The following is a 27754-nucleotide window of genomic DNA, read 5'->3' as shown; positions in this document are numbered from 1 at the left end:
ACTGCAGACTAAACTGGGTGTACATGATGACAAATCAGGTAGGACATCACACTACTGTCTCAGTCACTTCTTTGTTGGTTTGACGACAAGACAACGGGTATTTATTATCGCATATAAACATTAAAAAGAGGCTTTGGTGTTATCTGTGGCAGCCTACTCTTACGTGTGTTTGCCTTCACAGTGATTGCTATGTATTTATTGTTTGCCTTTGCAAAATCGGATATTTTTTGCTCTGTACATGTGTGTCCTTACCTGTATTCAAGGACAAAAGCACGCTATTATGGACTGTCCTAAGGGTTTGCATGTGATGTGGGATGGTGAAAGGGACCGTAATTTATCATTCACACTCTCAAACATCCATATGACAGAGTTCAGCAGGAGAAATACATTACAGTACTAGTGAGCTATGATAGCTTCCACGCTGAAACACTTTTTTGTTCAGCTTGACCTGCAGGTCCATTCAGTCCCTCACTGACATGGTTTTAAAAAAAAAAGCAGAGAATGATGTAAAGATGCTTAAAGATCCTTAACATCAGTCACTGCTGCTCAGCATGTCACAAACATACACCAATGTTTGACACATTGACCTCTGGGGAAACTCAAGTACGGTGAGTGACAGGCAATTTGGATCAACAGAAATGATGCTCCTTGCACATGACCTTCACGTGGTCAGCTGATGCAGTCCGATCTTTCAAGCAACAGAAGGGAAATACAACTTGGTCCATTCATAAAGAAAAAAAATAAATCGAAATTAAAAGCACTGTAAAATTTTCCTTGATAGTGACACCTGTCAGTGATTATTTATTTACATGCATGCATGCAGAAAACCAAATAAGGCTGCTCAGAACTTCCTCTAAACCTGAAGTCTGAATTTCAGCATACACGTGCTCCAAATGTCACCTTAGTAATGTGAAAACTCAGGCCTCTGCTGCCATCTAGTGGTATGTTTGGAATAGACACCCTCTGCTTGAGGGTCAGAGCATCCTATTAGGTTAATAACTCAGTTTCCATAAAGCTGCTTAAGTCATTTATCAATTGTTCAAAATCGCTGAAGTTCTTTGCAGAATTATGCAGATTAAATAAGACAAAACATGTTCTTCAACCTGAAAAACAAAAATAAAAACTGCAAAGATGAGAGTTTGAAAATGAAACAAACATCCTACTGTACTTCAGCCCTCACCCTCTTTTCCCATATGGCATCAGATTTTTTTCTGTGACTTTAACTAATAGGACATTTAAAATGACCTTATTTGTCCACTGTATGAGGCATCTGAAGGTAAAAAGGCTCATTTTACATCCTTGCTGGAGAACATAGCTTTGCGACTTGAATTACCTTCCCCTCAGCTCATCTCGCATTGAAAATCCCATTTTCCCATACGGTGATGGTGCAATGTGCTGAGCTCGGTGATATCTCAGGGCCCCTCCACAGTGGAGGAGGGGAGTGCAGACATGCTTACTGCCTCCCTTTTAGAAACCATCATTTCAGCAGGATCGATAGTACGTCCCACTCCATGGCTGGCAGAGTGCACTGGCTCTATATGGGGGCAGTGTTGGGGGTGTGGGTAGTGATGGAATGTGTGGACAGCTGCTGCACCCAGGCAAGTCCGAGCAGCACGCGCAGTCAAGGTGAATGATCGCATGCTGCGTCAGACACTCGGCTCCACGCTCTTTCACGGATGCAGTTTCTGAGCAGGACTAGTGGGTGGATGCTGTCCTCAAGTGGTGGTTGCAGTTGCAGGCATCACACTGATGAAGCTTCAGAAGTAGCTCAGCTGTCAGGTACTTCATGTCCTGAGTTTTCTTCTTTTTTTTTGCTTCTTAGCTGACTCAGAAGTCTTAATTCAGATGAGTAAAGATCTGCAGCCGATGCAGCCTGCATAAAACCCTCCGGCTGCCTATTCTTTGAAATCGTCCTACTCTCTGACTGTATTGAAGGGTGAGCACTTAAATAGATTCATGCTGTAGGTGAAAAAGACATCTCATGTTTCAGTGGATGTTTGGATGCAACATAAGACCTGTACAGTCTGGCTTTGGAAGAAGATATCATTGAAGAGAAAAATAATATTTAACGGTTGTTAGAGTGGTGTGTGAATGAATATTACGATTCAGAAAACCCCCTTTGAACCGACTTCTGATAAGTTCTCTGATCAAACTCGACCATTTATTGTTAAAAGGCCAAAAGAGGGACCAAAGACTTTCTTATTTACAGCCCTGCTTTGTTTTGTTTTGCTCTTTTTTTTTCTTTTACCAAAGACAGACTGTTTGTTGCAAACACTTATTAATCCAATTAGTACCTTTTGCACAGAAATGATCACATCAAATTTACAATAATGGCTCAAAACCAACCATCATTTACATTACTGGCTGATCTCCTTATAATTAAGACAAAGACAATAAGCCTACAATTGTCATAAAATAGTGGAAAATTCAGCTGCACAAAAGCTGACAAATTTAAATACATTTACATATTCTTTTCAAACAATCCAAAACCCAAATATATTTAATTGACAATGATATGAACAGAGATTAAGCAGCCAATCATCCCAATGCAAATGTTTGTAAGAAGACAATAGTTTTCTTCTTTTGCTTTAAATGTGGCTTTAAAAATCCATTATTTAAACAGTTTGCAAGTTAACTGTCATCCATTAATGATTGTTCAAATAATAATCCAAAATAAAAAATTAAACTCACCTTTATCATGTATTTAAGTATTAAAGGAATCTGAAATAGTAACTGGTTTAACTTGGAATAAATGTACACTACATTTTAAGATAGAAAAGAACATGCTTGTGTTAACAGACTTACTCTTTCAGTTGTGTGTTTGTATGCACCTGCGTTAGCAAACATGTATTTAGCGTGTACTGTACTTGTGTGACTTTGAGGAGAGCTCTTGCTGGTTTAGAGAAGGGAAAGGGCATCAGTGGAGAAAGGTGCACCACTGCGGGACAGGGGGGATGTGAATGGGACAGGATGTGTGGTGCAGTACGAGTATCCCCTCCGCTCAGATCCCTGCTCATTTGTCAAGTTGCCTGCAGACTTGAATGGTGCATTGCTGCTAAAATACAGAGCGGCAATCAGCAGTGGAACAGCACACCTCCAGGGAGGGGTCCCAGGTGAGCGGACAGCCTTCTTTGGTGATCTGCAGATTAAGGATTCTTTTTCACCAAGAAAAGCAGTGCAGTACATGCCAGTGGGTCAAACTGAAGGCTGGTTTGTATTATATTGAGGGACTTTCTATACCTGTTTTACTGAGTAAAAGGGAGCAGCATGGCTGGCATATCCATCTAAGCCACCCTAAGGCAAAGAAATTGTTATTTTTGAGTTTGTTCTACTTGCAGTTTGCTGTCAGAGACGGACTAAACTGTCTAGAATAGCATCCCCTGAGCTCCGTATGGAAACAGGAATCATAAAACAAAGAGGATGAGTGTAACATTTAGCCATAAAGCAAACCCTTATTTTTCCAGTGTGTTTTCAGTCATCCAGCAGACTTTATTGTCATTAGTTTTGCTACTCAGACTCTGTCCCTGCATATCAGCAGCACTGAGATGTTCTCCATACCGGGACATGGAGAAAAGCCGAGTGAGGTCACAGCCTTAATCGTGGCCTGGTTCTGCTGGTTGACATGGCAGTAGACAGGCAGGCCTGCAGAGCTCACCCTGCAAATTTGAGCAACAGACAGAGCCAGGAGGTGACCGGCCCGTCTGTACTCTGGTAAGGTGTACGCCATCCTCAGCTCACACAGCTCATCAGACAGCATCCATGAAACGGGCCGGCCGTTCCCATCCCTCACGCAGTGGTTTGGCAGATGGCGGATACAGGCTCTCACGTGGTTCAGGCTCTCCTGGCTGCCTCCATACGGCAAGTGGGCGTCTACCAGATCAGCATGGGACTCTTCCAGAATGGAAACAGGCAGGGCCAACAGCTTCCTAACACACAGTGAAGTATATGAACAAAATTTGAAAAAAAAGGCTGTTTTAATTTACCTTCATGAATTACTGACAATGTACGGATCTGGATTCTTCTCTCTGAATAGCGTTTTAATGTTGGAGATTTAACCTTGGAGTAGAACACAGAGGGGATCCCTGCAAGTGATCCTGAAAAGATCCCAAACTTTGAAACAACTATTGTGTCACTGCCAACACCTGTTTTACTTAAAATGTGTTGGCTCAGTCAGCATGTTAAATCTAATTACAGGTTATAGAACCCTTTATTTAATTTTAAATGTCTTACAGTTTGGACAATGGTTGCTTTAAATAAGTCATTGTATTCCACCAGATATTATAACTCTTTAAAAAATGCTGTATTTCACTTTAGACATTATTGCATAGACTGTTATTATTTTAAAGGTTGTAGTAAAGTTAAAACACATTCACTTTTACAAATGGCATAACATTTCTCCAAGTGCAACATGTCACTTTTGATTACACCAGTCCATACAGGAAGTTTAACAACATCCTTTACACGTGCTGTAATTGCTTGGTAGTTTGATTGCCCAAAAAAGGATGACGGTGATGATGTAAAAGAACTGCTCCGAGTGCATTAAACAGAACCACAAGCCATAAGTCTGCCAGATTATTTAAGAGCTCTTGCTCCATGACAGTCACGAGTTACTTTTGGGCTCAAGGTTGATGCTACAGATGATGGTGCCCTGAGGAACAGTCTCTAAAATAAAGACTTTTATGGTTTAATTTTAATTTTTTACAGGTGTAGGAGCCAAATTTTGCATTATGCTTGTGTTGATTATTTGTGAAAGCTGCCCCCACTTTTAAGGATTTACTGTCACTCTTTTTAATTAGCACCATCATTTGCCCATAATTCACCTGTACGGTTGTATGGTTGGACTGAGATGAAGTGGGTGAGGTGGGCTCTGATATTTTCTGAGGACTGTCATGTTTAAAATGTCTGTATTGGAGTCCTTTGTCAGTCTGGAGTTAAATAAACAGTTAACACAAACCAGGACTTCTGTTTGTTTGTTTGTTTTGCATAAATGCACAACAGTTATGAGCCTACTGAATTCCTTTGCAGCATTTAACGTCCAGACAACAGGATTTGTTCACAATTACATAAAAATGGAATTTTCCATTCCCCAAAAGAGACAAACATGCCGTCCTCAAATACAATCCATGACAAGTTAACGTTGTCATCGCTAACGCCATCAGGCCAGCTTTCTCCACCATTCTAGTGCAACAGGACAAAGAGTACCTTTTGCAAGAAAGTCTTTATAAACCTTTATAAGAACCTGTCCTAGTTGCCATAACATATTTTTAATCAGCACAGACAAGTCTGTCCGCTACCTCATTGCACATAGCACTATATTGCTATTGAACACCCCTTCAATATTGACCACTAAGAAGATTGTGTCCCCCTTATAAGCATCTGTATTGTGTCTGTTTTTTTTGCTTATGTTGCATTCCGAGTCTATTTAATAAGTCTGTTTTTAAATGTGTAAATGAACAGCCTTGTGTTTTAAATCCAAGTCCGACTCAAGTCCGAGAAGAAATTCAGACTTTTTCATGCAAAAGTAGACAATAAAGTATTTTCTATTCTACTCTATTCTTTTCTAAACTAGCTCCCAAGCTTCAGTTCTTGAAACACTCAATCAGTGCTTGATGATAGTAAAGGGAGAGCATGCAGGTCAGAGAGGAGGAGCATATGGGTCATGAGAAATGATTAGACCCTATTTTCTCCAATTTCTTTTAGAGGATATTATTTTTTTGATTGCTGCTGGGATTTGAGGAAAACTTCGACATGTAAAACAAAAACTGTGTCCAGGATAAATTGCCTATACCCTACCTTTAATTTCAAACACACACAACATAAGTACAACAGTGTTGTATCCTTATTCTCTCACTCTACCTCTGAATATGAGCCCGGTCCTCCAGTGTACGACTCTCTCATTAAGCAGCAGACTTCTCAGACTTGCTGGGTTCTTGGTGAAGACAGTGCAGATGTCAGGCATCACCCCAGAGCTGCGGCTGAAATGCTTCACAGGCGGATACACAGATCAGTTGGCCACGCCGGAGGAGCCTATAAGTTATCTTTGTCCCTGTGTGCTCTACCTGTTTTTGACGGTAACAAATGGCAGCCGTGAATGTAGGCCAGGAGTCGACACACATCTCCAGATGACACGAGTTGTTGTTGAGGATATGCAACACTCCTCCAAGAACCTGGAATCAATGCAGCACGGGAAACAAGCAAAATAACAAGCTACTCAATGGAGCTTCTTACTCTTACAGATAAAACACTGAATGGCTATCTGCACTATTATCACACAAAGATATAAGAATGAAAAAAAAGCTGCATTACATTGATGGATTGTGGAAGCTCCTTCTGAAGGATATTTCTCATCAAAGTGAGGTCCTTGAGGGTTTTCAAGATGATCATTTTAAGCGCAAACTTGCCTCTGCCTCTAATTTGTTATGTCAAACCATGAAACTTAAACATTTACAGGTATTATTAAGCTTAAGTTTACAACTTAATGCACCTACTACTATGCAACAGATAACATGAATACAAAGTCCAAAGTCTTCACTCAGTGAGTAAAGATAAATATTGACTTTACCTGCCTGAAAGTGTCCTCATGTAACTGCTTTGATGCATAAAATGATGTAAATGAGAGAAATGCAGACTTTGTTTAACACTATTTTTTGACTGTTTACCTTCACAGAATATTACATAGTGATGTCAGAAAAAGTATTCAATGATTCCGTGAAGGCTAACCCAAGGATTTCCCAGGTGCAGTCTCCCTCAGTTACGGCTGATCTGTATGTTGTGTTCAGTTGTACAGAGCTAACAGGGACAGCTCATTCACCACAACAGAGCAGACCAGTCACCGCAATATCAATTCCCCGTTATACTACGGCCTCTCTCACACGGAGGGAGAAAGCTTACATATCAAGCTTTACCTTTCAAAGTGAGTTCTGAATTTAAACGCTGAGTAATGTCTAAAGTGGTTCTTTGATAACATGAAAAAAGCGTGAAATAAACTTTGATTCCTCTCTAAATCTTTGTACTTCTGTGTGCTTACAGTCATTTTTCTTCCGTTTTTACCTCTTTTGTGTGTCCTTTTTCTTTGTGGGGTAGTAATCAGCTCAGCTTAACAAAATGAGGTCAACAAAGAAGCACTGGCGCAGTGAAACACACCTCTTACCCTCTTCTACAAAAGCAGATCCCATCATTCAAACGCTCTCTTTGCCAGACTGACTTCAGCGAGCAGAGAGGAAGATTTTTGTGAAGTTAATTTATTGCCCGGCTATCCTCTATTGCCTCCTCTCTAACTCCTTTTTTTATTGGAAATTACAGATTTCTCCTGAGAATTTCAGCTTTTAACACTTATTCTCACTAAAATCCTTCTTTTTTTAACTCAGTGTCATATTTTCACAAGTAAGTCTGTATTGCTGTGCACACAAACAGTTTCATAGACATAGGAGTCAGTCTTCAATCCAGGCAATTTTCTTCCTTGACTAAGGACTATTGAGAATTAGTCTGGAGTGATGTGTAAACCAGGCAAGCTGCTGAGCTTGTAAATCAATGTGTCTATTATCTTTTCCGGACAGATCAATGGAGCCGAGGAATGGGCTGTGAATGGCAAGAGAAAAAAAGGCACACACAAACTCGCCAAGCGATGTTTGGACTCAACTCCATTATCTGCCTATGTCAAGAATGTCCATAGCTGACAGATTCCCCTTTTTCCCCCTGATGAGCAGTAAGTTTTGTCACAGCTTCTGTCTGATAAAGCAACGATAATGGCTTCTAAGATACCAAGCACGACAAACAATAGCCTTTTATGACATTTACTGTCCAATGCGAAACGGCTACCAGTCTGGCAGTTTTCTGAGCCTTAATGCAAGTTATAAACATGAGGGACAGCAGTGTATGTACCCATTCAGTAAATTGCACTGAGGAATCAGCTATGAATCTCCACACTCATGATCTATGAGCCTTAACACACATTTACCCATTGTGCCCTTGGCTGGGATAACAAAAGGGAATATTAAGAAGAGTGGAGAGCCAGAGGCGTTGAGGTGACAGTAGCCAGGTGAAGCATAGTGAGGTAATCTAATAGGACGTGTAAAACGGCCCCTCCTCATGGCTTATTCATCACAGGGGATGCCATTACGGAGAACGGCGTGGGCTATGTGAGGGATATGCTGGCGGGGGCATTTTTCCCGGAGTCACAGAGTGCAGAGGAGAGGACGGATGCAGCAGGCTCGGCAGACTGATGCAGCAGCAGCAGCACTGCATGCAAACCACACATGCAGGGAATGACGCTACGCTCTCAGCTGATGGCTATGAAGCACATCTATGATTCAAGCCTACATCAATTAATATGGACAGCCTCGTGCATCCCCAAATAGTCAGAGATGCTCAATATGTGATTTCAACGGCTTCAGCTGCAGCACCTCTGACTAGAGGAATTACAAGCTAATCATGCTGATAAAGCTAATATATACACAAACATTAAGAACACGACATGATGGAAGGTTTTTAGGTATAATATTTAATCAATTCATCTACTAATTCTTCACCAGAGGAAGAAGGTCAAAAAGGTTCAACTGAGGGCGCTGGAAGAACAAAGTCATGCAAAAAAAGAAAAAAAAAACGCACTCCTGCAGTAAGATGCAGAGACCGCTGCAATGCTGCAGAGATTAGCCAAGACGCTGATGCCCTCATACCAAACAGAATTTGTAATGGAGTCACTATTATCAATGCAAAGCCTATGCAATGCCTATACACTTATTTTATTTTTTTTAAAGTAAAGACATTGCAGAAAGAGAAGTTCAACCTCATTGGCTGACTAAATGATGGATGATCTCACTTTTGCAGAGTAGTGCAACATGCAGGAAGAGTTTGGTTGGTCAAGATTTTTCTATATTCTAGCGCACTGCAGAATGGCAACAGCGGAGCAGTGCATCTTGGGTAATGAAAGGCAGGTAACAGGGATTGCAGATTAAGGACATTTCACCTGACTAAAGGAGATTTTGTACGCGTGTGAGTTGTGAAACCTTGAGTGAGTGTTGAGATTGCAGATTTGAGATAAAGTAAGTTGATCTGTGTGCAATAATGCAGCGTCTGCACTATTTTTTGTGCTTCGTTTGCGTTTCACTTTAAGATTTTGCCGTCAAGTTTAGTAAATTACCAGGTGATGCATTATTATTTTGGGTTTAAAGGTGTTGTCTTTAATATTTGTTTTCATTTCGCTTGACCAAGTTTTGTGTTTACGTCTTTTTTACAAACTTAAAATTCATCTTTCAATCACCTAGCTGCTGGAGAAATTGTTTCAAGCATTTTTTTCAGAGAAAACAACCTTTCAGAGATCATTTGGCAAGTTTCAAAGCACGCCAGAGAATATGGCCTCTCTGTGGATAAAACGGTTCCTCATAGACGTTTGAGCACTCTCATATCTCAAAGGAGGTTTTGCTGTAGTGTGAAAATGAATAAAAGGGGATGGAGGGTTATGTGTGCGTGGAGGGGGTCTCTCTTGTGAGGACCCCTTTACACTGATGATTCTTGTAGGTGGGGGGGTTGTGTGTGTGTGTGTGTGTGTGTGTGGGGGGGGGGGTGTGTGTGTGTGTGTGTGTGTGCAGAGGAGGACAGAAAGGAGAGGAAGGCAGACTGAGGATGTGCACACACACACACTGACCCTGGAGGTTGCGTTCCCCTTTAAAAGTCCCATCCCACTCAGATACGCAGAGCTCATGCAGGATCTGCTGCGGCAGTGGGGGAACACTGCTGAGCTGTGCAGTTTGTGCTGCCAGCAAGCGTGCAAAGGAGAGGAGGGGGAGCTAGCGCGTACAGGAGGTGGAGGAGGAGGAGGAGTGAAGGAGAGAGAGAGAGAGGGAGAGGGAGAGAGAGAGTGCAAACAATGTCATTCTGTTCAGGAGGCAATGCTGCAGTCAACTTTGTCGCGCCACGAGAGCACATCACCAGCTACCATGAGGCTGAAGAGGGAGTGCAGAGAAGTTTTCCTCCTCTCCGTCCCGAGTGTGATGCTGCCCGAGACTCATCCGTATGTATACGTTTATTTCTTCTGTAGCGGTATTCACCTTGTATGTTGTCTCCTTGTGTGGTTATCTCTTTGCATAGGATGTTTCTTCTTAAATCAGCCTCATAGGAGTTGGTAAACGTATTTGTCTGCATGCCTGCAGTGTGGAAGCTCCTGGCTTATTCTGTCTCATCAGTGTCAAGCCTCCTCTGCACCAGTAATAACCAGGCAGCAGCCAGCCAGTTAGCAGACAGGCTCCTCTGCTCCCTCATCCATGTTTAACACATGGTACAGGCTGGAAATAGCAGCCGGCGTGTCAGATAGCGGCTGGTTGAGAGGACTAGCCATTTGACACAAGGACAAAAAAAGATAGTAACCAGGATGCAAAGAGTTCCTCCACCAGAGGAGACTTTAATCTCTGCTGACTCAGCTGTGAGGAGAGTACAGACAGTCCTGGCTCTCTACTTTCCCCCGGTAGTTGTGTGCTTATATTTAGAAGCATGTTTTAGAATATTATGCTGGAAACGGGTGAGAATGATCTGCTGTATGAGGGGGTGCTGGGATGATGGTGTCTGCATGCGGAAATGAGAATGAGGCTACAGTGGCCTGCATGGGACAGGGGGGCTGTGCTGCAGTCATGAAGTTGTGCTGTAGCTGCTGGGACGTTTCAGCCATCCTAAAAGGGGAATGTCAGGGCAGAGTGAAGCTTGGAGAGGTTAGCAAAGAAAACTGTTTGAAGAAAAGTTCATTTGGGTATTATTTTATTTGTTTCTTGGGAAAAAACAGAAAAAAAAGTCTGTAGGAGGAGAACCACTCACATTTGGTCATATCTAAGCAGCAGCAGTATCTCAGCAACTCTCTTCCTCTAAAAGTCGATGAGGCTACTTTTGTCTTTTATGCCACATAGCACTGTCTATGCTTAACTTCAAGCCTTTTCAAAGGCCATATAAAAATAGTTTGTGGGCGAAAAAAAAAAATCCTCATACAAAAGTGAGTCAGTATTGGAAATGTTCTCCGAACGCTGTCTGGAAGGTTTGATGATGGATCCAGCCAGGTCAGTTTGCCTTGCATGCAGGCTCGGTCAGCTCTGAGTTCACCTCAGGTAACTGTGCTAAGACCTTGAAAAAGCAAGCCCTGCGTCACCAGCTGGCTCTTTGTGAGGCAGAAGTCCAAAGCGTCTCTCTCCCCTTTGGGTTTCTCCCCGCTGCACGGAGGGGAGTGCGGGGGATCAGAGTGATAGAAACTGTACATGAGGTCCGTGCCATATCCGGAGCCTGACATCATCTTGGAACATCTGCAGTTCTCCTCTTCACACTTTCACTGAGGGTGGGTGCTGCACCGCTAGCAAAGGAAATTGCCGCACTCACCTGATGTTCCTTGCACCTCACTTCTGCCCTCCCCCTACTCCCCTCCTTTCTCCTCATCTTCCCTCCACCTCCTTCCTTGTCTCCAATTTCTCTACTGTAGTCTCTCTCAGAGGTACAGTTTCCCAGCACAGCAGCTCACCGGCACCTTATTGTGCACCTCTGTGATTCTGCTCCCCCCCCCCCCACCACCATCCCTCCTGCTCTCATCCTCCTCCTCCTCCTCGTCCTCCTCTTCTCTCCTCCTCTCATCCACCCTCCCCCCTCTCCCCTGCTGAAAAAGTATGCAGCACATGCTCTCACCATCCTCCTTGAGCAATTTGCCTGAGTGAATAGAGAGAGCAAGAGGGAGAAAAAAAAAGAAGGAGCCAGTGAGCCAGCAGCAAACCAGCAATCCTGCAGTGTCCTGCAGCAGCTGAGTTCCTGCAGTGCTGGCCTCTAATAGCACACACACACACACACACGCAGACACACGCAGACACACACACTCACGCACAAACCACACACACATGCAGAAATACAGGGATGCACATCCTTCTCTCTCAGACACAGACCATCCTTCAGTCACATGACAGTGGTGGGGGAGAGCGGGCCATCTGACTCTGGACAGGACTCGGCTGAGTTCAGAGACAGAAAAGAAAGACGCACACACGCACACATCACACACACTCTGCTCATGGAGCTCCACAGGGAAGCATTGGTGAGATTAGCTGGTTGCACTTGCATCGCCCCCCCCCCCCCCCCCCCCCCCCCCAATGGTGCATTGTCCCGTTCCTGCACTCCAGTTCCGATGATGTAATCAATGCAGCAAGCTTTGAACTTGCTGGGCTAGGGGTTCCTTCCCTCCCCCTTCCTGACTCCCCCCCTGTCTTGCACAGATGCAAGAGTGAGGCCTTCACTGCAGTCTGTGTCCCAGGTAGGAAGAGGAATAAATTACACTTTTATGTGATGAATTAGCTATGAAAGTGCAGAATATATTCCTCTGTGAGTGGGTCGGCTCAGTGATGGTCCATATTTCACTCTTGTGCTAACAGAGTTCATGGTTCTATAAATTAAAAACCAATTGAATTGGTGAATCTACAGCTGGCGCTTAGTCAAACCAGTGCTGTGCAGTGCAGTGCCGCATCAACACTTCTAATAAATTAAAGCAACTGTCTGCAGGCAAATACACCTCTTCTGCTCTTTTACAGAGTTGCACCACTTTTCTAATTGCAAAAAGCGGGGAAAAAGACAAACCCTCAGGCGAAACGAAAAAGTGCCTTGAGTTCCTCCTGGGCGTAACATCATAGTGACTTTGCTCTTTCATTGATAAGGTCATCAGTCTGTTGACAGGCTGCAGTGGAGACCAGCACCAGTGATATACAGCACAGTGCTACAGAGATGCTCAGGTGGCCAGACTGAGACCATATTGTAGCAGGTGAGTTTTGCTGAGCTGGTTCCTGCTGCTGCAGCCAGAATCTGCCTAGTGATCAACTTCCACTACAGCAGTGATGAACTGGCATCACCCCTCCTCTAGTAAAAAAAAAAAAAACCTAGCAAGCATCAGAGCAGCTCTGCATAATTAGCACTTACTGTATGAATGGTGATGATTCTGCTTATTTGGTACAGTTTAATGTGTATCAGTCACTTAATGGAAATAAATTCTCTCTCGTACGCATTTAGGAAATTATTTTAAATTCAGATTTCACATTATTAAAACCACAGATCTAGGAAAAAATTAATATTTCACAAGTATTACTTGTCTCTCTGAGCGTGTATGATGGGCCTCATCTGTAATTGATGTGACCTACTATGCGTTACCGTGTAAGCTGTTTCGATGAATCAGCGGCTTTCATTAGCATGTTGAGATGATGCAGAGTCACAGATTCTATAAGCTATTAATTATTTTCTTTTTTAGGATGAAACAACTTATTGCTAATAAGAGCATGAATGAACGGCAACACTGTGGTTGACTTTCACTTGAATCCATTCAACCAGTGATGACTGAGGTTTTAGCTTTAGCCGGTAAATACAGACGACATTGTGGGCAGAGGTTCGTTAGAAAAAGACGTTACAGCCTGTAGGCAAATTCTTTATGATCGATGACAGAATAAAGATAATCTGACAGGTCACTCCAACTTAAGAATGCTTCTACATTCAGTTGTCCCTCGTATCATCTTATTAAGCGAGCTGTCGCAAAGTAATGTGCATGAAAATGTCACACAGAAAATCTATCTTAATGTGTTTTCAAACAATAAGTCCTTCATGTGTTAAAGTGTCCAAAGTGAGTGAAAGCAGTGTATGTATGCTAACCGATTGAAGCGGGCTGAGTCATGCTGGGCTTTTTTTCTGGGTTTCCCCCCTCTCTGATTCTCTGCTCCTCCCCCTCTAGGAGCAAGCTCATGCACCCGGCCTGGCTGTTGGTGGCGTGTTGGAACATGCCTTGACTTGTTGTTCCTCCTGAGTGAAGCAGAGAGAGACAGCCACACAGAGAGAGAGAGAGAGAGAGAGAGAGAGAGAGAGAAGGAGAGGGGGTAAGAGGCTTGTGGTCAACAGTTCGCCAGTGTTAAGTGACCCTCATGATGGGAGAACCCAGCAGCACCCGTGGACACACTCCTGTTGATGTCAACACCAGGGTGCCCTCGCTGGATATGAGCGTGGATGGAGGAGCTGCACTGCTGCCTGGCTGCTTGGTGAGTGGCATAACAGTGTTTGAATGAAAGCTGCTGACAAAGAATATTACAGCTGAGCACTTCTAAAAGCGTCTAGATTAATTGTTACTGCAGAAAAAAAAAGTGAGGCACACCTCTACTTTTCAGTCTAACTTCAGTAAATGTAATGAGTGTTGGGAAATTGAAAGAGGCTTAAATGAGGCCTTCAGATCTGCTTAATAAATCTGGTAACTTGATCGAAGTATACATGGGAACATTTAAGTTTTAAGCGTTCAGCTCTAAGTGCTGTGAAAGCGTCCAAGCTGAGTCTCGATGCTTAACATGATGCCATGGTAACTGTACAAAGGGTTATTGAAAACAAAGAGCTATAATACACCCAAACACAGTTACCAATCACACAGTGGCACAGTAACCTCGGCACAGACAGAGAGCAGCCACCGGTGACCCTTTCACAAGTCTCCAGGGGACTCCACAGTTATTGTCTGATCAGAGTATGATCCTCACAGAGAAGAGAAGACAGCTGTTTATTTATTTTTATCTGTGTTCATAATTAAAGCTGGGTCCTTAGAAGAGATGCATCGGGCCGTTTCTCCTGGAATTAAGAAATCAAATAAAAACAGTTCTTCAATTCATACAACTGACTTGTTTCTAGTGACATACAGCTTCAGCTCACAAAATGATGGTTGATCACGATCATTACTGTGATGGGATTAAAACAGAAAGACCGGACTTTCATCAAAGTCTGAAGATTACGCATGAAATTCATACAAAAACCATGCTATCCACCATGTCACATATAGTGGTAAAATAAATTAGCATATTAACATATAAATCTCTGACATAACACATATGATCAACATTTATTATTTGTATTACTTTTAAATGTTTTTCACTTGTGTGTGGTCAAGCCTGCAGAAAGTTACTGGGGCAACTCTGTTTTCTGGTAACCAGGGCTGGTGCACACGGTGTAGAAGACTCAACACTGAGTTATGAACACACTCTGCAGTTTGATTTACGATCCTGAGCTGTAAATTATGAAAAAAAATTCATACTAAAAGAAATTAGCAGAATATGCTGAGAATAAATGTCACGACCAGCTTTTAAATGCCTCCAATGATGGTTTTAATTTGTTTTTTTAATTAAATGATCAAAAAATAAATTAATTGTACATACATGTGCTTAGTAAACCCCCGGAGAGGCTAAGCTCCAGCACCAAGCATGCCATCAATGTGCGTGTCATGTGTAGCACTGTTCAGAAACATGGCTCTACAGTAAATACTAATGTCATTGTGAGCCATAAGATGATTAGGTCTGTGGAAAGAGCCTGCAGCAGGGAGGCATGCCTGTGTGAGCGTCATTAGCTGACACTCGAACAAGCATGTAATAATGCACAAAGGATTAAAAAAAAGAAGACAGAAGTGAGAAAGTCAAACAGTACAGGGTCTGTAATGTTCTATATGTGTATATCTTCGTGTTCTGCTGACATGTTAAAAATAATGTCAGTGTGCTTCTGGGAAAAATTGATGCCTGAAAGTGAAATGTGTTGAATAACAGATTAATTAAGGAGAGCAATATCAGATCCTCTAACAACATCAGTCTGCTATAACACTTATGTGGACATACTGCCTCACATCTTTTCCTACTTTGCAGAACTGTTACAGGTCATCTAAACCTAAGAACATTAGCTTTAGCCTCTGAAAACTTTCAAAGTAATTTTATAAATTACATTAAAAATAAAATTAGCTGAAATCAGACGTTTCTAAAGTAAAAATTTGCAATTTGATTTTAAGATTAAGATTTTGTATCACAGTAAGTGTGTTAATTCAGAATCTGTCAAGTAAATATTAAAATATATTTTACATTTATTATATTTAGATCTCAATTGATTGACAGTTTTGATTTTCTTGATTAACCAATTAAGTTATTCTTTCATTAAAATACCAAGCACTTCCTGATTCCAGCTTCTCCACTTTGATGATTATCTCTTTATCATCTGATGGTGAACTAAATATATACATATATTTTTTTTATTTTTGGCAGGACAAAATAAGACATCTAAAGAAGTCACCTCGGATTTCAAAGAAGGTGATATTTAAAATTATTTGAAAACGAACCCGGGACAATGATTGATAATGAAAAGAGTCAGTCAGCATCAGTGCAGTGTGACGTAGGACAAAATAGTCCAGGGGGCGTTGGTGGCACAGTGGTTAGTGCACGCGCTCTATGTAAGGAGGCTATAGTCCTCAAAGCGGGCAGCCAAGGTTCAAATCCAGCCTGTGGCTCCTTTCCCGCATGTCATTCCCGACTCTCTCTCCCTGATTTCCGACTCTATCCACTGTCCTATCCCTCCACAAAAGCCCAAAAATAAATCTTAAAAAAAAAAGAAAAGTAGTCCATTGAAACCTCTTTTATTAATGTCTGAATGAATATATCTAGTTTATATCAGAATAAACTAAACAACCATCTTAAGGTGTGCTTACATGAATTTTCATCTGCCAAACCTGAAATGAAATGTTCATGCCAAAATAACTCGCTGTTCATCGGTAGCTCACACCAATATTTTTTAACACACTTCCCACCAACTTCTTTATGTTTGGGGAGTAAAACAGAAAAAGAGAGAAGTATTTCTGAAAGCGAAGCTGAACCCAGCCGGAGGCCTGAAACATCTTGGTTGACAGGCTTTGTGAGTCAAGACGTCTCTGCTGCTGTTTGCTGTGTGATGCAGCAAAGTGGCCAGTCATTCATTTAGCAAGCAGGGTGTTGTTTTCACTGGCATTCCTCAATCCTGCATTAGGGATTACATCAAACCCTGATCAGGAAGGAATTCCTGTCATCATGTGCTCAGTGAAGGCAATGTCTGGCTCGCCGCAAAGAGACACGGATGCAGAAGTTTGACCCCTGAAAGCAGGTCAAGAGGAGTTTGTCCATGGACACCACGTGTGTCTGTCTGTATGAAACAGAGGCAGCCTAAAATACACTTATTGTTAATATTTCGGCATATTATGTCAAAGCTTTCATCAGAGCATCAACGGCATTTTTCCTTGAAAGAATCTAAATTCTTTCTTTGATATTAGATAAGGTCAAAATGCTCTTACCACAAATTTAGCAAGGAATTTCCAGTTACACAACCAAAATGCGTCACATAATACACCAAAAAGCAGACGTGAAGAGCTACAAATAGCCTTCCTGCAGTATCCAAATATAAGGAATGCCAAATAGAGGACGTTCCAACTGTATGATTTCTGAATATCCCTCGTGTCCCAGCACCTCTCTGTCTCCTTCATTATTCCCTGTGTTCATTTGCAGATCGTTCTCTTGTATCCATGTTGTCCTGTCAGCAAAAGTAGAGTCCACAGGGAGAGGACAGTATGGAATGGTCAGCTGGCCCAAAAATAGCACTGCAGCAAGCGAACGCAACTGATAGCAAGGGGAGCTTGAGTTGTTACCCTTTGGGCACATAAACACACAGGCGCTTGCATTATATGCTACTCATGTGAACAGATAGTCCGACACAGGCACAAACACACAGACCTGCGAACACGCACAAATACACACACAGCCATGCAGATAAGAGCTGAATCAAACTGAGCTTTTTTGTTGCAACATCATGAGTCATGGCAAGTCTATTCTTAGTTTGGGGGGGCTATTTGTGTTTGCCCAAGTTGTGTGCACTTAAAGTGATGCCGCACAAGAGGGTAGAAGAGTATCGGGGATCTGTTTTGGAACAGGCTTTGGGTCACTTTAGGCAGCGGAGCGTAAACTCATCTATGCATTGCTGTTATATAAAGCTGAGCTGGGCAGGAGAAAGTGCCCTTTTAAATTTTTGACTTGAGATTTCTAAAGAAAAAAGGTTTTTACATTTAAATGTATCAGGTAAGTAAAGTTTATACCATGAAGCAATTTGAACTCAATCTTCATTTTTCCTACTTCTCTTACAGATCTTCTGGCTGTTGGCATAGGACCACACCACTACGGGGGCTTTTTAGTGTGAGGCCACTTCACCAGGAAACTGGGCATGAAAAGTGAGTGTCAACAGTGCCAGACTCACAGGTGGAGGTCCATGGCAGAGAGCAGTAAGGATCCTGCTGGGGGGGGGGGGGGGAGGCAGGCGGAGGGGATGGACGGACGGTTGGACATGGCTCCTGTGGGTGTTTCTCTGGCAGTGTCTTAGCTGGTTGTTGTGAGGAGTGAGAACGAAGCAATCAGCAAGTATACTGCCGCAGAAATTCTTCGCAATAAGAGGCCCTGGGATGACAAACAAAAAAAAAACAAGACAAAAGGGAAGAGTCAGCACTGAATCAAACGTGGCTCCTGCTGCTACTGTAAGTTCTTACATGTGTGCTGATGCTGTAGAAATTCACGTGAGCCGAGGAGCTGATACAGAAAATAATGTACCGAGAGCATGGCCTTATGGTAAAACAGCCTCTACAGTATTTACAGTTGCATCAAACTGCTACACTGTTGTACTTGTACGATCCTCTGCTGCCATCTGGTGATTGAAAGACATCTCAAGGCAGGTTTGTGTTCACTGCAGCATTTTGTTGAACACGTTGTTCATTTCTAAAAAGATTTGAAACATTTCTATAATTTATCTTGTACAATCAACATAGAATTTATTTCCAGAACATAAAAAATAATTCTTTTTGATTTGCAAATGCATGATGTTTTTGGCACCTTTATTTAAATTAGCATACAACAGTTTAATTGTTGATTCACACTTTATAGGTTGCAACTTAATCATTTCTGTGTCTAATGAATTATAAATGTAAAGAAGCAGCAAATAAAAGTTACACAAAGAGTGATTTGGTCATTTGTCTTGTTTGTTTTCCCACACATGCATTTCATCATTATTAAAAACATGTGTTGTATAAAGCACTTGGCTCTGTTAAAAACCACTTGGAGACACTTGAAAATTGTGTTGCCATGCGAACAAAGTAGAACTAATGAGTGCAGACGAGGCAGAATGATCTGGATGCCAGGTGCACATTTATCTGAGTTTTCACAGCAACACACAGCAAACGCAGACACAGCTGAGATGAATGTAGGTAAATGTGTACTCCAGCTTTTTTTTTATTTTTTTTTACAAGTGACATTTTTGTTGTTGAATTGTAAAAAATCCTACTTTAAATTATGTGCAAATTTAAACGGATTCTTGGTCACGTGTTACTCTGGTTATATGCTAAAGTGTTTGCTGCAAACTGCAGTGAAAAAACAAAGTGACAATTACTGCATTCCTGCAAACGAAAAAAAAAAAAAAAAAAAAGGTTACAGTTTTTCTGGCTGCAGCAAAGCAGTCCATTAAATTCCTGCCCTGATTCAAGGTCAACGGTCTATACACTTCAAGTCTCTGTGAACCACAACTAAGACGCCAAATAACGAATGGCTGCTGGACATGAAGCACATCGTTACTCATCACTCAAAAATGTCACAAATACTGACTTTATTTTGGAGGGCTTGTGAACCCAATGAGCTGTTTTGAATTGAAATAGCTTATGGCAAAAGGTTGCAACCAGCAGTACATTTTAATTAAATCTGTGACATAATTTCATTTCAAGTCTTGTTTTTTGACAGCTTGTTTTCTCTGGGGGTGCCAGTCAGGCGTGTACCACAAAAAAAGCTTCATTAAAATATGAATTGGTGATTAAATGTTAAGATACCTAAATATTCACAATAAATTATTCAAGCGGCAGAAAAATTATTTAAAATCATTTTGATTTCGAATTCATCAGTCAATTTCAAAGCATGAATTCTAATCAGTGACTGCGTTAGTTCCACTTCTGTAACTGTAGATTCAAAAGCTTGACATTTTAAGTTTTGGTCTAATAAAGCAGTTTAAAGACATCCCCTCTCAAGAAGATGTATTGGGCAAACTATTAATAAAGTTAACCCTGTAATTTCTTGAAATATATTTAAAATTAAAATTTGTTTCATTCAAAAAGACCTTTGCGGTCTTGAGTATCCTTAATAAACAGTATGGTACAATATGGCAAGATATGGTAAAACACAACATTTTTTAAAGACCTGAATTGGAATTTTTAATCCCATGTCATAGCCTATATAGTGGTGACACAAGCAAGGAGCATTTGTGCCGTAAATATAGCTGCATGCATGAGACTGGCCATCAGACTACCAGCTGACTGTCTCACTTCTGCTTTGAATTCCGGTTGGTGCAACGAAGAGAGAAGTGGAGGGGCGGAGAGGGAGGGGTTAAACTCTTAAGAAAAGTTTGTTTGCTCCCCTTAAAGCAATAGACTACCCGTGTGGCTTGAGCCTACTCGACTTTGTATTTTTTAAACGTTGCTCATCCTTAAGGAAAATATATTTAATATCAATAGCATGGACTAGTCTAAAAAGTTTTTGCAAATATTCCTGCAAGCTTGACAATGATGCCCACGAGGTGATAGCAGCTCGTTTCTTATCCACAATAAACTATGGCTCTTGGGAATCAGACTGTTATACACTTGTCTGAGCAGACGATCGTTTTGTTTTCATGCGCGCTGTCGTTTCTCGGCTCAACGCTTATCATCCTCACCTACATTATATTCAAAGACTTAAGGACAACTCCGAGGAGGCTTCTGGTGTACCTCTCGGTGTCTGACTGGCTGTCCGCCGCGTCCTACGCCTTTGGGGTCTGGAGAGTTTTCCACACCGACTCGCTGGACTGTGTCGTCCAAGGAGCGATATCCACTTTCGCCAACACTAGCTCCTTTTTCTGGACTGTGGCCATTGCTGTTTATCTGTATGTTTTTATCGTCAGGTCAAGCCAAAGAGTCGCTGACAGGCTTGTGTTGCCATTCCACCTCATAAGGTAGGGTTGCTGGAACTTTTTGTTTGACTAACGTTAGAGATTAGACGAGTTGCTAAAGTGTGATGCTGCCGAATTGCCCCCTAAACATTTTGGGATTTTTAATTGGTGACGACAAGCGGAAACGGAATTGTCATCCAATTAGCCTACAGCAGTAATCTTGCGGCAAAAAGTAAGTTACTAATTTCTTCAAAATGTAAAATACAATTAATTAACTTTGTAACAGTGGTATACTTGCCAATAGAAGAGAACAAAAAAATAATTTTATGGCTGTAAAATTGAAATAATTGGCTACTCCTGCGCTAGTTTAGGGCTATTTTTCCATGGTAACTAAGGAAACCATAGAGTGACGTGACATTCCATCTGGTGACGAGGTGTCCAAGGGCTCGTGAACCTGAGCATGAAATAATAAAGTGTTGACGTATTACCTTACGTGCACAAGTGACAAAACATCGGATAAAACTGACCCAAGAGCAGGTAAACGCGATATTAACCAAATGAACCTGTGGTGTTTTTTAGGCTCCATCTCTGAGCGGGTCAACTGATGTTAGCAGCTGCCAAAGTTCCATCCCAGAGGTTTACTTTCTGTGGGAATAAGTCTGACAACAAATATGAAGGATATTTAAATAATATAACATATCTACTATGAGGAGGCTGTTGTGTCATCCACTAGTAGTCTGTTAAAATTCAATGAGAGCTAGTATAGAAAAATATACCTGGAAGCATGATTAATATCACTTTCACCAAAAATAGAATAAATCCGTGGTCCATATGTGGGCTATAGTCTTAATTGTGTTGGTTTTTACACTAGGCCTGACACGAACGGTTGGAAAACAAGAGAGTGTGGACCCAAGTGCAGAATTATCTATTTGTTTTAACAAAAAGGCAAACAAAAACTCACTTCAGAAAGTACAACAAAAAACACAAGGATCAAAAACAGGGAGCCCCAGAGGAGCACGAGCAAAAACAGACATACCAACCAACGACATAGAAACAACAATGAACTGACACAGAAGGGAAGAAACACAGAGACTAAATAGACTAAATAGACATGGGGTAATCAGACACAGGTGAGACTAACGACACAGGTGAAGACAATCAGGGCAATCAAGGCAGGGAGAAACACAAGACCAGAAACACTGAGGACAATACAAAATAAATCATGAAACACTAGACATGAAGACACTCAGAACTCAAGAGTCAAACAAAACACACTAGAACACAGAGATACATGAGGATAATAAATGACAAAATAAAACAGAAAACACTGAAGACAAAACTAGGAAACCATGAACACTAGGAAAACATTAACACACAAGGGAAACAAGCAACACTGGGATAAAACAGGGAAACTCAAACACAAAACCAAATCATGACAAGGCCTTTATATTGCTTATTTTTATGTATATACATCCAAACTTGGTTTGAAGTCAAAGCAAAGCAGGTTTACTGTCTTTAACATCCAGGTATTACAGAGAGCTTTAATAAAGTAAAATAAAACATTAAAAAGACAATACAAAACACAAGCCAATTCAGAGGAGTATTTTAGGAATACAACAAAATGCAAGATGTAGAAATTTCCTAATTTAAATTATGTGAATCCTGTGCAAGATCTGAATAACAAATAATCAAATAATGATAAAATGCAACAGGAAAGTTTTACGCTTTGATTTAAATGAATATAGAGAGTAAGAGCTGAGCTCAAGTTTTTCTGCAGAAGTATAGAAACTGAATGCTTCTTCAACATTGTAAAGGCAAGTTACCCTCTGTAAACTAATCTTCAAATCAGAATGGGCTTTATTGCCAACAAGTTTAAAAAATGTTTCATACTGTTTTGCAGCGTAACAATAAGCTTTTACAAAGCAACTTAAATACACCAAAATAAATAATGAAGATGTAGAATAAATAAATACAATTCATCTATTTTTAAAGTGTAATGGTCAATCTGTGGAGTGTTATGTGCCGTATATTGCCCATTTAGACCATTGCTCTTTACATTTGGTTCTGCTGAGAAATAAGTACCTGTCTACATATGCATGAAATGTTGCACTCGACACAAGTTACTTCATTTTCTAAAGAAGACTTATGCAACTCTAGTTGGAATGAATAGGCTTTCTAACATTTCTCTAGAAACCACCTTTTCATTTTCATCTTTTTTTGCTTTTGTATGTGCTCCACAGTTGGAGGGTTTTGAAGAGCACCCCTAGAGATACTCTTTTCATTACAGCCTTAAGGAAAACATTTTTAAAAAAATAATAAAATACCAAAGCAAGCATAGGTTCAACATCAGTATCGGCTGATATATATCGCAAAGAATGTGGCATGAACCGTTGTCAGTAGCTGAGGTTTATGTGTTGGGCCAAATCAATTCAGTGCTGGCATCTAGTTCATCTAGCTACAGATTCAGATATCAGATAAAAGATATTTTTTATAGGGCAGATGAAGTCACCTGTTGAACTAAGTCTGACTTGTTTTCATTGTTAAACATGAGAGGAAGTGACACCAAAAGAAGTCATGAGACAAACATCGTCATTTGGCTAAATAGTTGTTATAAACCTTGGTATCGGTATCGGCCCTGGTTTTCCCAACCGGTGCATCTCTACTTCCTAGTCACAAGCTTTTTAAAGACATATAATCTCAGAAATTCAATAATATTTTTATCATTAGTTTAAATATATTACACTCAACTAATTATACCTAATTGGTGTTTTATGCTTTGTGTTACTTCCTTCTTCACATTAATAAAGCTCCATGTTGGTTGTGAACAAGGAGTTTCTTCGCTGTGCTGTAGAATTGATCTATTTTGGACCCTCAAAAACACCCCAGGCTATGCCTCCCTGCAGTGTCCCTGGTCATCATTATAATTATTTGGTTTCTGTGAATTCTCAAAGGGTCCAATGAATGGAAGATCACATACAGGAGCCATTCAAAGGCCTTCTGTGCATAACGCATAAACAAAAACGCCTTAAGCATTCTCTTTTAATAATGATCTGCTGTGTTTTCCCAGGAAGTAATAGTACCCTTGTAAATTGCTGTATTAAGAGAACAGATGATGCTTCAGGGTGAAGTAAAGAACATTGTGTCTAGAAGAGCTGAAATTAATTTCTGTGATGTATAAAGTGCGGAACCTCAGTAATAACCACTGGTATGACTCTGCAATGTGCACTATGCAACACACACACAAAAAAGCTTAAGCACAGGATAATCTATCACATGATGCTCCATGTTTTGCAACGCGTGTGTGTGTGTGTGTGTGCGTGTGTGTGTGTGTGTGTGTGTGTGTGTGTGTGTGTGTGTGTGTGTGTGTGTTGAACTCACCATACATTACAGTTAAAAACAGGAAATGATTTTGAATCCGCTAAAGTCTCTGTTTTGTGTTCTAGCTGGGGCGTACCTCTGGCCATCACTGTTGCAGCCCTGTCACTGAGTAAGATTGGCTATGATGCCTCTGAAGTGTCGGTGGGCTGGTGCTGGGTGAAGATCGGCGCTCCTGACCGGGTACTGTGGATGCTTCTGACTGGAAAGATTTGGGAGTTCTTGGCCTACCTCACCCTCCCTGTACTCTACATCCTGATCAAGAGGCACATCCACATAGCGGTGAGAACACAACCAGGACTTTACCTACTTCACCTCGCCATAAGAAATGCCTTCAAAGTGGAATTAAGGATAACCTCCCCCTCCCCCCCCATTGCATTACATGAAATATAATTGTATTAAACTGGCAGCTAACCAGAGATCAAACTTCAACTGAGGAAACTGATTTGTATTTTATTTAAAGACACAAATATAGAAATAGTTTAGGAAATTTAATATCACCATTTAGATCTGGAAACACATGTTTGTGTCTATCAAAATATGTGTAGTGAAAGATGATATTAAGATACAAGTCCGTTTTTTAAAGCATGCCCACTCAATTTTCATCATGGCTTCAATATGTTGCAAGGTATTTTGATATAAGCCTTGTGCACTAATGTAAAACTCTGCTGCTTAAATGTCAGAGCTAGTTTAATGTGATTTTTTTTTTAGTAGTGTACTGACTGATCAACAGCCTGACATGGCTACTCCTGGAGCCATTGCATACACTTAAAATGTATCCATTAGCATACCTAAAATTCTCTATTATATAATAAAATAAAATGTTTCAATACGTCGTTATTTGAACTTTGATCAGGATCTGCATTTCAAACTTGCAAATGCTCATCGGCAGATAGCCTCCAACTTTAAATGGAATGTTTAAGCATGTTTTTTTAGGAAAAATGCTATAAAAAAAACAGAAGGTGCATTATACTCACTCAACCTCATTCGCTTTCCTTAATGGCACGTTTCCTTTTTTTTACGTCTTATTCTTTCTTTCTTTTTAATTTCTCTCTGTGTGATGCAGCATACGGCTCTGTCCGAGTACCGTCCCATCCTGTCCAACAGGCCTCAGTCACACTCCTTCTTCTCCATGGCTGATATGAAGCTAACACTCATTCCCATCATCTTCATTGTCCTGCGCATTTGGAGCACGGTGCGCTTCATACTGCTGCTAACTGATTCTCCAGCCAGGCTGAACCCAGTGCTGGTCACTCTACATGTGAGTCTGTAACGTCTCTTCTAAACCACTGATGTCCAACATAGAGGTGGTCTGATAATCCTTCTATCTGAAGTTGACTTCTTATTCTTTATTGGATTCTGTGTTTGAATGAGTTGCTTAGTGTGTTTGACAGCAGGAACGTGTAGGTGTAGATGTGTGCTATAATAAGTTCTTCTGCTGCTAAACTTGTAAAGGAGTGATGGCAGGCTGTCACATTTGTGAATCATCACACAGTCATCGTGAAAAGTGTGACATTTTTGAACATCGGAAAAGTAACAAACATTTATTACATGTCCCTTTGAAGGTTAAAATGTGTAGTCAAACTTTATGATTTAATAATTACTTTACTGTTTTATTACAGGATAGTGGTACTCTAAGATCCTTTAATTTGATCACATCTTCTTAAATAAGTCAATTTAAACCAATATTGTTGTAAAATATAACAATTAAAAGTCTGTCTACTAGTTTTTTTTTTTGTTTTTTTTCTTACCACTGTAACTTTTGCTGCTTTGCTAAAGTGCTCATGATGGATAGGCCGGATCTTTGTAACATAGCAATAAGTAAGGTCTTTTACCTGCTTTTTGTAACATAACAATGAGTAAGGTCTTTTTACCTGCTCTTTTGTAATGTTAACAGACTATGAGTAAGGTATTTTACCTGCTTCTTGTAAAGTGTCTCGAGATAACATTTGTTATGAGTTGACGCTATACAAATAAAAGTTGGTTGATTGATTGATTGATAGTGACAGTTGTGTTTCTTGGGAACCTTTTATTCCTGTGCTATCATTAATAGCTGGTACACTCCCCTTAAAGGCTTCTTTTTTTTTTAACCCCACAGGGAATTGGCAACACCTCACAGGGAACCGCAAACTGCATCATGTTTGTATTTTTCACTCAGCCAATCCGCACACGCCTCTGCAAGGTTTTCTGCTGCTGCTGTAAGTGTGGAGCAGAGGCGCAGCACTCTCAAGATGACCGTCACAGGCTGCCGCCGGGACAGGAGCCCTCCACACAGAGAGAGGAGGACAGCACGAGTCGGCTCCTGACTGATAAATGATTCTGTAGATGAAAATGTTGACATGGAGGAAGCGGTGGAGGACTCTGCGTCACATTGAGCCGCAGTACCACGAGAGTCTGCTGACAGGGCCCAGAGATTCTGCAGCTGCATGCACATCTGTGTCACAGTTAAAGGTCACATACCTGCACTTAAAGTGATGAGGGTGATGCTGTCGGACTGACAGGCACATTAGTTGTAGCATTTAGAATATTTTAGACTGAATATGTTGCATATCAATGTTTTAGTTCAGTGGAGAGGTGCTGTTCATCACTTTTTAAAATTCATTGTTTTTGTACTTGCTGTGACTGAAGTTGACACACTGTGAGGGAAAGTTGAAAAGCTTTATTTATTATGCTCTGTTTAAAGAAACTTTATGAAGTTTTATTGTGAAATGAATATTCAGTATTCAAGAGTTTTGTGAACTTTTGTAAACATTTTGGTACATTTTTACATTTGAGTTAACATATTAGTGCCTTATCATACAAGTGATAGCTGAATAGCATTCTCACTCTGTGATTCATTTACTGTGAAATTCATTCTGACTCTTTTTATTGTCACTGGTGGTGAACTACCACTAAGAGCTTCAGTACTAACACTGCCAAAATCTCATATTTAAAGCATCATAGTCTGTTGGCTTGAAAAGAGGGATGTTGAAAGGATTGTAGAAGAAAGCAAACATGGTCAGCCTGAGTTCTCGTCAAGAAGTAGAAACTTGTGATAACAGTTTTGCACCATCATCATCTTCCGTGCTGAACTACTTCTTCTTCTGTAATCGATCAGAGAGATTGGTGTGTTGTCACAACACAAAAGAAGCACTTTTTTTTTTGTAACAAATAAGGTAGAATTGAAAAGAGGAAAGTAGAACATTAGAGCTCTATTTGAGAATTTCAATGAATGTCTTTACTTAAACTTGGAAATCTGTTACCATAAGAATCTGTTGTAACTCCTTAACGTGCCATGGTTTTTATAGGCATTTTCAAGCAAGGTAATGTAAGGTGTGAGTGAAATTTTTGTTAGATTACAACTTAATTGGAGCATTACATATTTTGCCATGTTACTGAAATAGAGACTAATATCCCAGTGTATATCCTGTATGACTTCCAGTCTGTTCAAAACTTGATTAAAAGTGTGAATCTTTATTTTTTTTAAATACAGGAGTCAAAGAGCTTTTATACAGATTAACTTTAATAAATCAAAGTTTATATTATAATGCTCACGTCAAAACCCAGTCATGTTGGCGTAATCTTGCTGTTGCTTCATTTTCCACGCAGTTGTTGCAATTTAGAGTTAGACCTGTAACCAACATTCACTTAACAT

General features: G+C 40.7%; 2 protein-coding genes and 2 long non-coding RNA genes across 5 annotated transcripts; 2 read left to right on the top strand and 2 right to left on the bottom strand.

The window, feature by feature from the left end:
* Positions 1-1014: 1014 nt before the first annotated feature.
* On the bottom strand, positions 1015-6424 carry LOC132989543 (glycine N-acyltransferase-like protein Keg1). Its single transcript, XM_061057234.1, has 3 exons — positions 6307-6424; positions 5963-6167; positions 1015-3969 (listed from the first exon to the last, which is right to left on the bottom strand). Exons 1-3 carry the CDS (start codon positions 6382-6384, stop codon positions 3512-3514), a joined length of 741 nt encoding a protein of 246 aa, XP_060913217.1. The 5' UTR covers positions 6385-6424; the 3' UTR covers positions 1015-3511.
* Positions 6425-9883: 3459 nt separating this feature from the next.
* Positions 9884-18802, top strand: LOC132989437 (uncharacterized). The gene is made up of 3 exons (XR_009675912.1): positions 9884-10009; positions 13721-14021; positions 17939-18802. It is a non-coding gene; the product is annotated as an uncharacterized LOC132989437 (long non-coding RNA).
* Positions 13003-20672, bottom strand: LOC132989436 (uncharacterized). Its single transcript, XR_009675911.1, has 3 exons — positions 20537-20672; positions 18049-18245; positions 13003-13788 (listed from the first exon to the last, which is right to left on the bottom strand). It is a non-coding gene; the product is annotated as an uncharacterized LOC132989436 (long non-coding RNA).
* gpr157 (G protein-coupled receptor 157) lies at positions 20221-27576 on the top strand. Of its 2 annotated transcripts, XM_061057080.1 has the most exons (4): positions 20226-20808; positions 24189-24402; positions 25187-25381; positions 26219-27576. In XM_061057080.1, exons 1-4 carry the CDS (start codon positions 20432-20434, stop codon positions 26435-26437), a joined length of 1005 nt encoding a protein of 334 aa, XP_060913063.1. In that variant the 5' UTR covers positions 20226-20431; the 3' UTR covers positions 26438-27576. The 2 variants fall into 2 exon arrangements, with proteins under 2 accessions (XP_060913064.1, XP_060913063.1); XM_061057081.1 differs by lacking the exon at positions 25187-25381 and having other exon boundaries at positions 20221-20808.
* Positions 27577-27754: the final 178 nt, after the last annotated feature.

Source organism: Labrus mixtus, chromosome 15, assembly GCF_963584025.1.
Source record: "Labrus mixtus chromosome 15, fLabMix1.1, whole genome shotgun sequence".
NCBI classification, from domain to species: Eukaryota; Metazoa; Chordata; class Actinopteri; order Labriformes; family Labridae; genus Labrus; species Labrus mixtus.
This window is presented reverse-complemented; position numbering and strand designations above follow the sequence as displayed.

Excerpts from the sequence above, each read along its gene's own strand:
- gpr157 (XM_061057080.1), top strand. The coding sequence starts at position 20,432 with ATGGCTCTTGGGAATCAGACTGTTATACACTTGTCTGAGCAGACGATC. Across the intron at positions 20,809-24,188 it reads TTGCCATTCCACCTCATAAG|CTGGGGCGTACCTCTGGCCA; the intron begins GTAGGGTTGCTG and ends TTTGTGTTCTAG. Across the intron at positions 24,403-25,186 it reads AGAGGCACATCCACATAGCG|CATACGGCTCTGTCCGAGTA; the intron begins GTGAGAACACAA and ends TGTGTGATGCAG.
- LOC132989543 (XM_061057234.1), bottom strand. The coding sequence starts at position 6,384 with ATGATCATCTTGAAAACCCTCAAGGACCTCACTTTGATGAGAAATATC. Across the intron at positions 6,168-6,306 it reads AGCTTCCACAATCCATCAAT|GTTCTTGGAGGAGTGTTGCA; the intron begins GTAATGCAGCTT and ends CATTGATTCCAG. Across the intron at positions 3,970-5,962 it reads ATTTCAGCCGCAGCTCTGGG|CCTTTTTTTTCAAATTTTGT; the intron begins GTGATGCCTGAC and ends AAATTAAAACAG.